At 42.4% G+C, this 16,145-nt stretch overlaps 1 protein-coding gene across 2 annotated transcripts in view; it reads right to left on the reverse strand.

Moving 5' to 3' along the window:
- Positions 1 to 987: 987 nt before the first annotated feature.
- Positions 988 to 16,145, reverse strand: part of LOC144591081 (MAM domain-containing protein 2-like) — a 77,146-nt gene continuing 61,988 nt past the window's right edge. For both annotated transcript variants that reach the window (XM_078395405.1, XM_078395413.1), the window contains 3 exons: positions 12,087 to 12,343; positions 5,297 to 5,381; positions 988 to 1,629 (listed from right to left, as the gene is read on the reverse strand). In XM_078395405.1, coding sequence (XP_078251531.1) covers positions 1,559 to 1,629; positions 5,297 to 5,381; positions 12,087 to 12,343 — 413 coding nt within the window. In that variant the 3' untranslated portion in view covers positions 988 to 1,558. The remainder of the gene's footprint in view (positions 1,630 to 5,296; positions 5,382 to 12,086; positions 12,344 to 16,145) is intronic.

The following is a 16,145-nucleotide window of genomic DNA, read 5'->3' on the forward strand; positions in this document are numbered from 1 at the left end:
GTCCAAGGAAGGCGATGGCTGGAGGCCCGCAGCAGTCTGGGGCTTGCCTGGATCGGACACCGCTCATAAGAACTAGAATGCGGATTGTGCTTTGAAAATGGCACCAAGACCTGGCGCCTCTTGCATGCAGACTCAGTAGATTATTTATCTACACTTTGCTAATCGGGGATGTGCAATACTTTACTGGACTGCGTGTAAGAAAATTAATTTAACTCTGCATTTGCACATGTGACAAATAAAAGCACCATTGAAGACCAATGAAGGATTTAGGCACTGCGACAATGTCTAAGCCAGGCTGGCGTGTTTCTTGAACAGATAAAGTGTTGTGGTATTTTATGAGATGTGAACTGATATCCTGTGAGGTCTCCCAGAGAGTTCTTGTGCTGGAGTAGGATTTTGAAATAAGGATGGAGAGGACTGGAGAGGCACTTGAAAACAAAGTGAACCCCTTTTAAAGCAAGCATCGCTGATCAGAAAGCCACTGTAGTTTTGGGAGCACAGGGTGATGTGTGTATGGAGTATGGCATATGTTGGGGTACAGGCTCGGAGACCTAATTTGCCTGAAACAAGAGCAGAAAACGGCAGATATACTCAACTTTTTCAGTAGACCACATGAACAACAAATACAAATCATTGCATGGGAAGAAGTGCAGGGTAATTACAGGTTCCGCTGGAAGGAATGCTTGGGACAGCAAGGTCTGTCTCTTGGTCCAAACTCCATCCCTTAAACCCATTACCCATTCTTGTTGACCTGCTGTTTCTCTACATCAAATAATATTTGCTTTAAATCTCTCACTCTTGTTTATAGGCCCCCCTCCATGGTCTTCCCTCTCCCTGTCTCTGCAATCTCCACCCCAGTAGTCTTCCTGCTCACTCTCTGGCTCTTCTCCAAATTTAGTTTGTTTATCTTTTTTTTTTGTGGCCATGGCTTCAGCTACCTCCACCCTCCCACCCCCCCCCCCCCCCCCCCCCCACCAAACTTGTCCACTTCTCCTTAACAAGCTCCTTAAAATCTTGTCTTTCGGTCATCAGCTTTAATATCACATTTTATTGCTTGTTCATGTTTATATTCACTGATTATGCACTAACTTTATGTCCAGCCCAGAAACAGAGAAATTGCATTTTAAAGTTTACTTTTTTTCTTTTATTTTTCAACTGGATAAATATAGAATGTGATTGACATTTGGACTTATAGGAGATGCCCAAGAAGTGACAGCTGACTGCACTCCAAATATTCTTTGAACACAAACATTAAATTGAAATACTGTTCATGTATATCACCTTTTACCAGTTTGAAATGTTTAATATTTACAATTCTTCAACAAGAACGGATACTGGATATTCCCAACTACTAACTAAGGAATCCGGTGGTCACCATGTTCACTCGCATACAAACAAGACACATATTTCTAATCTATATTTGGTAAGAAGACATTCAAATCAAATGAACTCTTCAGTCTACTGAGGGAAAGAAATAATTTACAACTTCTGAAAGATCCACATCAAGCTCCCACGACTTGGATGTTCTTGAAGTATGGTCTTCATCGTGGTCCTCGATTCAGATATAAATGCTGTACCAGTCCTGTTCATTCGGAGAGTCGGGGTGAAGTGCCTGAGATTCCTCTGAATCTAAATTAACGAGGAAAGAGGAAACACACGCAAAACATGGGCAATTACTTATTTCCACTTTATGTTTAGAAAAACATACCAGCTTAACCCACCTCATCTGCCTTACCTCAGAACTGACACTTTGATCAAGCTTAGATACAAAATGCTGGAGTAACTCAGCAGGTCAGGCAGCATCTCTGGAGAGAAGGAATGGGTGACGTTTCGGGTCGAGACCCTTCTTCAGTTTGACCAAGCTTATTCCCTTGATGGCAGATGCCAGGTTTGTCTGTAACCTTTTGACATACTTTACAACATTAAAGGTGCTGTAAGGCATTGTAGCTGTCATGTGGTGGAAATAGACTATCCCCAAGATCCAGGGACAAGCACACGATTCAGCAGATTGACTGGATTCTATATTGTTTGTGCAACAGCCAATAAAGTGGCAAAGATGTGATCCTTCATCCATTCCTTTCATCTAGAGATCCATAATGGATCCCATCTGTACAGATGCAATGTACAAATCTCAAGAGAATGGGAGAAGATGTACACCTCCATTCAACATACGCCAATTTGATTGAGATTTTTGAAGCGATAACTAAGATTGATGAGGGCAATGCGGTAGATTGGGCTTTAGCATGGGCTTTGACAAAATACCGCATGGTGGGGTGGTCTGGGTGGTTCGATTGCATGGGATCAAGGATGGACTAGCCAACTGGATACAAAATTGGTAGGAAGGTAGGAGACAGAGGGTGAAAGTAGAGTGTTGTTGTTCAGACTGGCGGTCTGTAACAAGTGGTATACCACAAGGCTGTGTGCATGGTTCAGTACAGTTTGTTATTTATATTAACAATTTTGTTGCAAATGTAAGTGGCATGGTTGGTATGTTTGCGGATGACTAAAATTAGTGTTATAGTGGGCAGTGAAGAACGTTATCTAGGATTACAATGGGATCTTGATCAACTGGGGCATTGAGCTAAGGAATGGCGTTCGGAGTTTAATTCAGACAAAGGCGAGGTGTTGCCTCTTGGTAGGACAAAACAGGACAGGACGTGCGGAGCAATTGGTAGAGTGCTGGGGAATGTTGTGCAACTGAGAGACTGGGGTGCATAGTTCCATGAAGGTGGAAATACAGATGGATAGGTTAGTAGAGAAGGTGTTTGACACGTTTGTCTTGATTGATCAGGGTATTGAGAACAGGAGTTGCAACATCGTGTTGCAGTTATACAAGACATTTGTATGGCTACATTTTGAGTACTGTGCACAGTTCTAGTCTCCTTGCTAATGGAAGGATGTCATTAAACTGTAAAGGGGGCAAAAAAAGATTTATGAAGATGTTACCAGGTCTGGAGGGGTTGCGCTATAAAGAAAGGCTGGATAAGCTGGGTCTTTATTCCCTGGAGCATAGGGGCCAAGAGGTGTCCTACGAGGTCATGTAAAATCATGATATGCTGTGAAGAAAAACTGTTCATAAAATCAGGCTAACAGAAGGACCGGGGTGTTGCTATTCAGTTAGTGTCGCTGCACTTCCCTTCCAAGAGTCAAGAGTGTTTTATTGTCGTATGTCCCGAAATGGAATAATCAAATTCTTAATTGCAGCAGCACAACAAATATGTAAACAGAGTACTGTTTTAAACACATCATAAACAAAAACAAAAATCAGCATACATATATATTTAAAAAAACAATAGTGCAAAGACAAAAACAATGCTCCCAAGTCTATGTAGTTCAGAGCTTAATTGGAGATTGGAGTGTTTAATTGCCTGATGGTTGTAGGGAAGAGGCTGTTCCTGAACCTGAAAGTTACAGTTTTCAGGCTCCTATACCATCTTCCTGATGCAGAAGTGAAATGAGAGCATAGCCAGGGTGGTGTGGGTCTCTGAGATGCTGGCTGCCCTTTTGAGGCAGCAACCCCTGTTGATCCCTTCAATGGTGGGGAGGTCAGTATCCATGATGGACTAGACAACTTTCCCCACTTTTTCCCACCACCATCAGTAAGTTCACGGATGGCACCAAGATTGGTTGAGCTGTTAATAGTGTGGAGAATATCTTTAGGCTGCAGGGTGATATTGAATTGTTGGTAAAATTGGCTGAGAGATGACAGATGGAGTTTAATCCACATAACTGAGAATGGATGCATTTTGGGACAACAAATGAAGCTCATATTCCATAAATTGCAAGATTCTTGGGGGCATTGAGAAACAGAGGGACCTTGGTGTGCAAGATCCAAAGATCCTTGAAAGTGGCATCACAGGTTCATAATGTGGTTAAAAAGGCAGCTAGGATTCTGGCCTTCATTAGTTGGATTATTGCATACAAGAGCAGGGAGATACTGCTCCAACCTTTTGAAACATGGGTCAGACCTCAGCTGGAGTACTGTATGCAGTTCTGGTCACTGCACTACAGGAAAGATACAATAGCGCTGGAGCGGGTGCAGGCAAGCTTCACCAGGATGTTGCCTGGATAGAGTGTTTACATTTTGAAGAGAGATTGGAGAGGCTGGGTCAGATTTCCCTGGAGCACAGGAGGTGAAGAGGGGATATGGAGGTTTATAAAATTCTGTGGGTTATAGACAGGGGAGACTGGAGGAATCTTTTCTCCTAGAGCGTTGCTAACAACATTTAGGTATTGTCTGGAAATATCTGGACACAGAAGCCTATGGCCATCTGCTGGGAAATTGGATTATATGGATGGGTGCCCACTGGTTGGCATGGACTTTTCTCCAGAGATGCTGCCTGACCCATTGTGTTACACTAGCATTTTGCGTCTGTCGTCGGTGTAAACCAGCATCTGCAGTACCAATAGACAATAGGTGCAGGAGTAGGCCATTCGGCCCCTCGAGCCAGCACCGCCATTCAATGTGATCATGGCTGATCATTCTCAATCAGTACCCCGTTCCTGCCTTCTCCCCATACCCCCTGACTCCGCTATCCTTAAGAGCTCTATCTAGCTCTCTCTTGAATGCATTCAGAGAATTGGCCTCCACTGCCTTCTGAGACAGAGAATTCCACAGATTCACAACTCTCTGACTAAAAAAGTTTTTCCTCATCTCCGTTCTGTACCTTCCGACACATGAATGTGAGAGTGACAAGAGAGAAAGTGGGGGTTTATAGAGGGGATTCTGTGGCTTAGAACCTTGTCAGATGGTGAAGGGACAGAATTGAAGATGCACGGAATTGCAGGCATGCAGGTTACTCACAAGATCACAAAGAGCAGAAGAAGGATGCAGAGAAAGCAAGGAGACAAATCATAAATACAATTGTCATCACAAAAGATTACAGATAAATAAATAAATAAAACATCTGCCATTTATGTTTCCATAGCATTCTTTCGTCACACAACTTCATTCAGCCATCCCTGCATAAGATGCAGAAGCAATGAATTGTTCAGTATGGTGACGAGATCCTTATATGTTATTTAGGAAAGTGTCTTCACGCATGCTAAAGTCTATAATACCCAAACCTTTCTGCTTGAAAACAGACATTCACTTTATCCTCTTCCCCCATAATCTGTTTCCATACTCTGTAAGTTTTTCCCCTTCACATACCTTTCGGCAGTGAAATACATTTCAACAGCGCTTTAGTGATGATTAGGGGAGGGTTGATCCCCAGGCAAAGAAAGCATAAACCTACTTTGGCTGAGGACTAATTGCATTCCCAAGTTCATTTTGCGATTTAGTTCAAACAGTTACCTTGGCATGGTCCATTTTGAAATAAAATGTCGTCGATTGCAATGTCGCTGTTAATTGAACGACCACGTATCGCTTCAAACACAATCTGAAATGGAAATGTTTTATTTGTAAGTGATTGCAATCTGGAATGCACTGCAAAATGATGGGGAAGACTGCAGTGGGCAACAGTTTCTAGTAGTATAAGGGTCAGTAACCTGAAGAAATAGATTTAAGTCAATCAATAAGAGCCGGTAAGTCAAGAGGAGCTGGAGGTGACAGTGAGGAACGGGCTCGCTGACTGTGATACTCTGAATAGTTTCTTACAAAAGAGAATGAGACAAGAACTTAAAGGGGAAACATTTACAGGACTTGGGGTGGGGGGGGGTGGAGCTAACTGTGAAAGTCTCTCAAAAAGCCAGCACATGCACAATACACTAAATGGCCTGCTTCCCTCGTGATTTTCCAAAGAGTTCTCTAGTTACGTAAAATAAAACTGCAAATGACGGAAATCTGAAATAAAACAGAAATTGCTAGAAATACTCAGAAGGTCAGGCAGCATCAGCGGCAAGAGAAACAAAGGGATGGTTTCAGATCCAAGATTTTTCTTCAGAATGGATAAAGACAGATGGTAATGGGTGGGACAGAGGGAATGACTGTAATAGGATGAATGAACTGATGTAGTTACTGACTGGACATCCTATTACACTCTATTGCAGATATCCCCTTTGTTCTGGTGAAGGGTCTATGACTGGAAGCGTAAAGCCTATTTCTCCTTCCACAGATGCTGTCAGACCTGCTGAGTTTTCTTAGCATCTTCTGTTTCCAATGTTGCAGTTAACTGCATTTAGCTAGTGAGGAATGAGTAACCTTGAGCACAGTGTCTTTTCATTCTGTGAATGAAATCCTACTTGATTTCCAAGGCTTTAGGGAAACTGAGCCACAGACAGTCTAAATGCAGTTTATTACTGCTTCAGCTCAGAGGACACAATGCCAAAACCCATCGGGTTTGGCTTCAGCAGGATGATATTAATAGCCAAGGTGATTTATTTTGCATGATGTCATAACCGCATTGAAAAATACAAGAGGAAAGGGATCTACTTAGTCCCTGTGTAGTGCAGAGGTCTGGTGTCATCACAACCAGCTGTGAATGTTACAGCTGTGCGGGCTGCACCAGTGGAAATGTGCAACTCAGCAGTCTCAGCGGTGAAGGAGAAGCTTGGAGTATCAATGCTGAGATGAATAATTATGGATTCACTAGAAAAAAGTACAGACTTCAAGTGTGATTTTTCTGGCACCAGATAAGCACACCCTTGGTTGGATGCCGAGAAGAAATGAAAGACTTGCATTTCCATAGCTCTTTTCACTTCATTCCTCAATGTTTTGAAGAGCCATCGTTGTTTCAATGTGGAAGGCAGCCATGCTGCATACGGCAGAAGGATAATATGATTAAGACTAGATAATCAATAGCTCTTGTGCTAAATATTAACGAATATTCAGGGATAAATAATGAGCAAAACACAGTGCTGCAGAAACTCAGCGGGTCAGGCAGCATCCAGAGAGGGAATGGACAGGTGACATTTTGGATCGGGACCCTTCTTTATATCACAAGATATTTCACACCTCCCAGAGGGGGTAAACAGCTTTGGATCAGTTTGTCATGTAAAAGTTAAATGTTCTCCACCGCTGTGGTAACATGTCAGTGATGCACAGGGGCTACCAGCTTTCATTTCTGGGTTTAAGTCTCCGCAATGGGATTTGAACTGAGCACCACTTAACTCAGAGACAAGAATACTCCCACTGAACTACAAAAGCTAGGTGTGCTTGACTCTAATAGAGGAACTTCGGTTTCAGTTTAGTTTATTGTCACGTGTACCAAGCTGCAGAGAAAAGCTGCATGCTAACCAGTCAGCGGAAAGACAATTCATGATACAGGAATACATTACCTCTAACTGCAGACTGTTATGGGATAGGTAGATCAGGTGGTCAATAAGGCATATGGGACACTTGACTTTACTGACCAAGACAAAGAATGCCACAGCAGAAAAACCTTGCTGGGAATGTTTATAACACTAGCTAGGGCATAATTTGATTTCTGTGCACAGTTATGATCTCCGAGGTTGTAGAAAAGATCTGATAGCACTAGAGGGAGCAGGAGATTCACATGAAGTAGTCAGAGCTAAAGAAGTACAGTTAAAATGAGTCACTGTCTTGGATGTGAAATGTTTTCCTTGAAACACAGCAGGCTGAGGAGAGGTTTAATTGGCGAGCATAAAGCAGTAGAGGTCTTGAGAAAGTGAACAGAAAAAAAGAACCCAATTCCTTCAGTAGAGGACCAGGGGACATATATTTCATGTTCAGGTAACTGTTTTTTAGGTTAGTTTAGAGATACGTCGGGGAAACAGGCCCTTTGGCCCACCAAGTCCACGCCGACCAGCAATCCCCGTGCATTAACGCTACCCTACACACACTAGGGACAATTGTTTTACATTTATACCAAGCCAATTAACCTACATCTTTGGAGCGTGGGAGAAAACGAAGATCTCGGAGAAAGCCCACACAGCTCACGGGGAGAACGTGCAAACTCCTAGAGTTTGGTAGAAGGACGAGAGGGGAATTGAGGAGAACATCTTCAAACCAGAGGCTGGTGTGGTTTTGAACTCACCGCCTGAATAGTGGAGAGGCCAAAACCTTTATCTTAATGAAGGGCCCGACAAGTGTGTAATGCTGCAACCTATTGGCTATGAATTATGAGAATAGCCTGAAGAGCTTGTTTTTTCTCTCCTACCATGAATGGCTCAGGCCAAATGTCTTCTTCACAGTTAACTTCAATGACTCAATAATTCAACAGTGGGACACTTTTATCATTTAGGCAAGGAGCTTGTCTGTGCTCTATTAATGAGATTGCCAATGCACTCCTAAATTGGGAATTACATTTTCTGGCATGGACAAATGACCAACAGGAGCAGGTCAAATCCTATTTCATATGGGTTTCAAAAGCAAATTCAGAGGCTGACATTCTGCTTATACCAATCTAAAATTAATAAGTTTTCACAAATCTCTCAGTGGAAAGCAAGGAAATGAATGGTCACAGGGGTGCACAGGAATACAGGGTTCAGCTTACAGCCAGATTTGCCATTACCATACTTAAACCACCTGACCCATGTTACGGTGGGAGATCTTTGTTCACAGCTGAGAAAGAGTAGGGAGGGAGCAAAAGAAAGTAAATCTCAATGCTCAGTTATTGCTTGCAAATATGTTTCCACTGTGGGTTGAATAACCTTTTGTGAAACCCTTAATAAAAATGGTTTTATTGATGTAATGGATAATTCCTATTTATTATGCCTTTGTTTGTACTAGTTTATTGAAATAATATGAAATAGATTATGCATTTCAGAAAAGTAATACTTAATCATTATAAACAATAAATGACTAAAGCAATCCGACTTCATTGAAAAAGTGCTTTGATAACATCCTGTCTGATTATTGTAAAATGATTTGTCAGAGAACTTGAATCTCAGGATTGTCTTTGTTTCATGGATCTCTAGAGAATTTTGTGTGGGGGGTGAGGATTGCAATATTTGTTTTGATTACCAGAATACTTTCTTCAAGTCAGAACAGTATCAATTTCCTGTATTCAGCAGCAAACATTGGTTGAATGAATACTTTCTGCATTATAACCCAATGCTCAATAATCCATCCATTATGTCTTGGCTGAAACTTTAAATTACATTCATATTGTTGCAGATTATTTCGACACAATTACTTTTGTGTTACATGCCCTACATTATTTTTTTTACAAAGTTTGCATTCACCTTCCAAATGGATGGTCCAGTGTAAGTTATTGGGGCAAATCCTCCAAAATTATGGAAGAACTCGGGGATAAGGATCTGGACATTTTTAAAAACAGACATGCTGGCTGCAAAAACACAACCCCCCCCCCCCCCCAAGGGAACACAAAGGAAGAACAAGTTCAAAGCCTGTCTGTGGGCCTGAGCAGCCACATGACTATGCGAGTGGTGAGAACAGGAAAGGCCGGGACAGAGATAACGAGATTACCTTGGAAAGACAAAGGAAGGAACGGAGCCCAGCAGACGGGGGGGGGGGGGGGGGGGGGGGGGGGGGTGAATAGCCCAGCAGCAAGACCATCACCATCGTAAATGGCCCATCCATCGGGACAATGGGAGCCCATCCAGGTGATGGAATAATGATTAGGCCGATGCATCATGACATCAGCAAACCCATTATCATCGGAAGCCTATTGTTCATGCCAGATCGAAACTGGCAATCATCAAAAGACCCTTTTGTCCAGAGGATCAGCTGGGAGTTTTCAAGGGAGAAGCTCTCAGGTAGGAGCAGGCAAGCAAGAGAAGAGCTTGGGTGTCTTGGGTTTTCGGCTGCTCTGTTGATAGCCTGAAATAATTATTTCGTTTCATCTTGTCCCCACTGTCTGATCAAAGGAGTGCAAACATCTCCCCTGGTGCCACCATACTCCGTGGTATTTCACTAATCTGAGGAGTACATGTTTGGCATCTGGAATGAGCATTGGCATCTGGAATGAGCGTTTAGAGGAGGTGGTGGAAACAGGAACAGTAAAAATATTCAAGAGGGTCTGGAGAGGGATTTGTAAGAGCAAGGCTGGGAGGAATATGAAATGAATGCAGGCAAGTGTGATGAGTACAGATGGCCATAGTGCTCATCAGAAAGGTAGTGGGCTGAAGGGCTAATTCTATGCCTTACAACACTGACTCTAATATGACATTAAGATTAGCACCTTTCATGGGAGTTTGGCATTCAGCAACGATGGACAGAAACATGGGTAAAATTTCACCTCAATCAGATTGGAAAGCAGTGAAGCGATTAAATTAGCGTGGTTTGTTTTATTTCGAAAATATAAAGAGGATTTTAAGTTTACTTTAAAGTGCAGATGGGAGTTCATCTTGAACATTGCACTGACATTGGATTCTCATTTTGCTCCAGTAATGCCAAAGACTATGTGAGTGTGTCAATGTACTGCAGAAGAATAAAAGCATCTTATTATTTTAAAGGAAGATAAAATAGATGTGTTCCATCTAAAATCATAAATTACATGGACTTCCTTGTTACGAAAATAATGAAGTTATTTTTTTCCATATTTGTCAGGGATTTTGATGCTTTCGTACGTTTAGCCTCCACATTCCTAGACCCCAATTAATTGAGATCATGAGGACTTAATCAAGTTTGAATCCTCATTAACCCTGACAAACCTTCCTGCGTGTCTTTTAAAAGGAAATTCAGGACTTGCTGTACAAAGTTGAACAGCAGGATTCATGGGTTGAACGGGGAGGGTGCCGGTAGCTTTGCACACTGGCATCATCAGACCATGCAAGGGCATGTGACCATCCCTATCCCATGGGTGCTACTGGGTGCACCAAAGCCAGCAGGCCAAGTGGCCAACTTTACACCTGCAGTTCATGAGTGAGTGGCAAACAGACTTTTATTCAGATGAACAGACTCAATGTAGGAACAGCAATGTTTTCATTTTAGAATATGCATGGCTTGGTGGGAAACTCCAGTCGTTGTGCTCCAGTATTGCATGAATTGTTGGCAACAAATAATTGGGAAAGCTAACTGGATGTTATCATTTATTGTGAGGAAACGAGTACAAAATGGCATGGTCATACTTCATTTACACAGTTCACCGAGGTGATTGTTCCTTGAGTACACCGTACAACATTGGTCTCCATATTTAAGAAAGCTTGTTAATATATTGGAATGTTTATTGGACTAATATCTGGAGTGGGTGGGTTGTCTTAAGGGGAAAGGTTGGAAAGGCTAGGCTTGTATCTGCTGGAGTTTTAAAAAAAGTGAGAGATGAATTGATTGAAACATATAAGATCCTAAATGGTCTTACATGTTTCCGTCAAATGGATGGCGAGAAAATGTTTTCTCTTGTGATAGAATCTAGAGCCAAGATCACTGTTTAAAATGTGGGTTCACTCATTTCAGATGGAAATCTTTTTCTCTCAGAAGGCCGTGAATCTTTGGAACTCTCTTCCTCAAGGGTTGGTGGAAATAGGATCTTGAAGCAGAGGTTGATAGATTCTTGCTAAACAGTGGGGTGTGATGTTACTGGGAGGAGATGGGAATAGGGGTATTAAAGGATGGAGCAGCCTCAAAGGGCCAAGAAGTCTACTTCTGCTCCTAAATTCGCATGCTTTAGGGTAAACATTAACATCAGCTTGAATTTGTGTAGCACCCACAAAATAGTAAACGGCTCAATGTTTCAGAGCATCAATGGTCAAAACTGACAGAGGGAGGTATTGGGGTTAGTGAACAAACGCTTGGTCAGAGAAGTTTTATGAGTCATTTTAGGAAGAGGAAAGTAAGATAAAGGTGTCAATTTTTAAAGAGAGATTTCAAAAACATAGGGGGGTTTGATGCTAAAGGCATGGCCTCCAAACCGATTAGCTGCTAAATTTGGGAATGATTAAAGGAGCAGGATTAGAGGACATGGTAAAACTCGAGTGTACAGCACTGGAGGAGATTACAGAGATAAGGAGGGGTTAGGCCATGTGGGAGATTTGAATGAATGGTCATTGTACAACCTGGAACAAAAACATAGATGGTGAGTGAAGGGGATTTCTACAAGTTAAGGCACAGGCAGCAGAGTTTTGGATAAGATCAGACTTACAAGTAGAATGAAGAAGATTGGTCAGGTAACTATTAGTGTAGCCAAGTCCAAATTTAATAAAGGCACAAACGTTCGGTAGCATGTGAGCAGAGGGGATGCAAACTTGGACAGTGAAGCTGGGGCAGAAATTTGTCGACTAACCTGATGGCGATGCTCACACTGGTATTCTATCGAGGCTTTCATCCATGATATGCTCTGTTCTCCTCTTCTTTTCCATACGAGGATTTCTGGAGCATTCTCCTTCTTCAAGTAAACATTTAGCGATCCAGTTCCAATCCCATACATGTGGTAAAAGAATGTTAGGCACTGTATGCCTGTGAATTCTCTCAGAGGCCATGACAACAGTCGTGCATTGAATCCGTGCCTCATGTGAGAGGCCTCAATGTACATAAAATGGCCTAAAGGAAGGTTTTTGATAGATTAGTTTGCAAGCATCACATTCTCAAATAAAATTGTTATATCTTCACAAAGTAAGTGAAAATCAAAACAACAGCAGACATCAGAAATCTGAAATAAAATCAGACAATGCTGGGAAAAATCTCAGCAGGTCAGTCTGCCCCTTTGGAAAGAGAAAAGTTCTCTCTTCACAGAGGCTACCTGACCTGCTGAGTTCTTCCATCCTTGTCTATTTTTCATGATAATCTCATTCAACTTTCTTTTAGATAATTTCAGGGTTATGGAGGACTGTGAATCTCTGAAATTCTCTACCCAAGAATGCTAAGCAGGCTAAAGTATAAGTATTTGTTTTTTAGATAGGCACATGGAAGTACAGAGAATAGAGGGATATGGATCATGTACAGGCAGACAAGATCGGTTTTACTGGGCATTATGTTCGGAACAAACATTGTGGTGTGTTTGCAGTTCCTTCTTGGCTGTTGTTTGAATGTGGTTTACGGTTCCAAGTTGAGTTTTAGAGATATCAGAGTCATCATCAAGACAACCTGTTTCCATCTATGTGACATTACTCAACATTGTCTTTGCTCATTGGCTGCTCAAACCCATCCCCTGCCATATCTTCAAGCTCTACGTCATTCCACTCTGCATCAACTTTACGTCATGGAAAGTAATTGCTGTTGGCCTAACTTGCACTGTCCCATCTCACTGCCACACCTCTATACCATGACTAGCTCCACAGTGTTGCTCCCCCCTTTCTCTTTCATCTCCACTGGCCATCCCTTCCCCATAGATTTCTAATCCTTGAATTCTGGGCTCTTGCTCACCCTCAACATCCATTACTTCACTGCGGATGGCCAAGCCTTCAGCTGCCTGCACTCTAAACCACGGACTTCCCTCCTTAAATACCCTCTCTTTATCTCCTCCTCAAGAAAACTATGTTTTTAGTCATCTACCATAATAGCTTAATGGAGACACAGAGACTGCAGATGATGAAATTTGGAGCTAAATGAAATGCTGGAGGAACTCAGTGGGTGGAACTCAGTGGGAACAGCACCTGTGGAGGGAAATGGACAATCAATGTTTAGCTCTGGACCTTCATCTGCTCTGAAAGAGTAGGGAGAGAAGATGGGCAGTATAAAGAGGTGGGGCAAGGTCTAGCAAGTGATAGACGGATCCAGGTGAGCAGAGGGTGATTCGGCAGATGGAGTCAGATGGGGAAGAAAAGGGTGGAGATAACGATAGAAGCTGGGAGGGGATGTGAAGACAACAAAGGTCTGTAGATTATGGTGTCGTATAAGAAAGGAAGAGTGGAACCAAATAAAGGAGGGGTGGTGGGATGATAAGAACAATGAGAAGGGCCCCGTCTGCCCATTACCCACTCTCCCCTTTCAATGGGTCCTATCTCCTCCCCCTCTGCTCCCATTTGTCGGATTCCATAATCTACAGCCCTTTATTGTCTCCACATCTCCTCCCAGCCTCTGTCAATACCTCCACCCTTCACTGCCACACTTGACCCCATCTACCAATAAATTGGATCCATCTATCGCTTGCCATCTTTTGTCCATCTCCTCTTTATGCTGGCTATCCCCACTCTACTCTTTCAGTCCAGATGAATGGTCTTGACCCAAAATGTCAACCGCCCATTTCCCTCCTCCAATGCTGACTGACCCACTGAATTCCTCCTGTTTATCTTTTACCCCAATAGCTCATATGGCTTGGTGTCAAATATTGTTGATAATGATCTGTGAAGCATTTTGGTTCCCATTGGTAAGTTACAAACATCATATCAATGACGTTGTTGTAGTTGTTTTGTTGGTTGGTACTATATTTTCTAAGCACTTCATAACATGTGGCCCAGGATTCTCCTGCTGCTAAAATTTCAGTTCACAAGATTTTGAGAATTTTCATGGCCATCAGTCAGTTCATTACTGGTCTGACGCTTTGTCATAGAAGGAGAGATTAAGTAGAGAGGGTCCGTATTCTTGAGTTTGGAGAAATGAGAAATGATCTCATTGAAAAGTGTAGACTTCCTATGGGGTTTAACTGTATAGTCGGAGGGATGATGTTTTCTTTGGCTGAGCTGTCCAGAACTTGTCACATTCAGCACTGAGGCATGAAATTTCTTCACCCAGACGGTAGTGAATCATTAGAATTATGTGGGGCTCCATCACTAAATACTCTCAAGACAGATATCAAAATGTTTTGGACGTTAATGGAATCCATGTTTATGGAGTTCATGTAAGAAAATGAGATTGAGGTAAATTATTAGCTGTGTTCTTATTTAATCATCGGGCAGATGAAAGGGTTGAATGGCCTCTTTGTACTGGCTATCTATTTCTTACTTGAGTTCAAACTGCACAGAAATAGGCCCTTCAGCCCATTCATCCATGGGCACCATTTTTACTAAACCCATTCACCAGCACTTGATCCCTAGCCCTCTATGCCATGGTGATTCAAGTGCTCATATACATGTTAAATGTTGTGAGAGTCGCTCCCTCCACCATCCTCTCCAGCAGACTGGGTCTGAAGAAGGATCTTGATCTGAAATATCACCTATCCATGTTCTCCAGAGATGCTGCCTGACATGCTGTGTTCCTCCAGCACTTTGTGTCCTTTTTGTGTATTAAGCAGCATCTTGTTTATTGAGTGAATCTTCTCTGCACCTCCCCAATACAATCATGTCCTTCCTATCGTGTGGTCATCAGAACAGCACAGAGCACGCCTTTTGTGGCCTAATGAATATTTTGTACAGCAAAAGACAAAGCACTGGAATAACTCAAAGGGTCAAGCGGCATCTGTGGAGGGAATGGGTAGATGCTGGAGTCTGACAGCATTTTGAAGAAGGGTCCTGACCCAAAACATCAACTAGTCTGAAGAAGGGTCCTAACCCAAAATGTCATCCAATCTGAAGAAAGGTCCTGTCCCAAAACGCCATCTGTCCATTTCCCTCCACAAACTCTGCCTGACCCACTGAGTTCCTCAACTTTGTTTCTTGCTCAAGATTCCAGTATCTGCAGTTTCTTATGACTCAATACTTTATATTGTTGTACCATAACCTTCCTGGTTTTATATTATATGCCTTGACTAATAAAGACAATTAGCCTTATCTATCCATGCTGCTACCTTCAGGGACTGCAATACCAAGACCTCTTCAGTACACCCTAGGGGCCCACATTCAGTTTGTGTGTGTGTGTGTGTGTGTGTGTGTGTGTGTGTGTGTGTGTGTGTGTGTGTGTGTGTGTGTGTGTGTGTGTGTGTGTGTGTGTGTGTGTGTGTGTGTGTGTGTGTTTGTGTGTGTGTCTATACATGTGTGTCCCTATCTTATTAGTTCTCTCAAAATGAATAACTGATCAATATAATCCTCCTCACTATCAAGAACAACACCAATGTTCAGTTTTGTTATTGTCATGTGTACCGAGGTACAGTGAAAATATTTTCTTGCGTGCTATCCAGTCAGCGGAAAGACAATACATGATTACAATCGAGCCATTTACATTGTGTTGTATGCAAATTTATCAGAAATACATCCTACATTCATATCCAAATTGTTAATATATTATCCTGTCAGATACATTGGTCAAGCAGCAATAACAACACTGCACCAGAAAGCAACTATAACATGTTAAAATGGAGCAACTGCCCAGGGTTCTTAGCAAAGAATGCAAGACACTGGACCAAACATGGACCAATGGATCAAATGTGGGCAGGTGGGATTAGTGTAGTTGGGACATGTTGGGTGGTGTGGGCAAGTTGGGCCAAAGGGCCTGTATCACTTTATGACTCTATGTATGTGGGCAGGTGGGA

This window comes from Rhinoraja longicauda, chromosome 3, assembly GCF_053455715.1.
Source record: "Rhinoraja longicauda isolate Sanriku21f chromosome 3, sRhiLon1.1, whole genome shotgun sequence".
In the NCBI taxonomy this organism is placed as follows: Eukaryota; Metazoa; Chordata; class Chondrichthyes; order Rajiformes; family Arhynchobatidae; genus Rhinoraja; species Rhinoraja longicauda.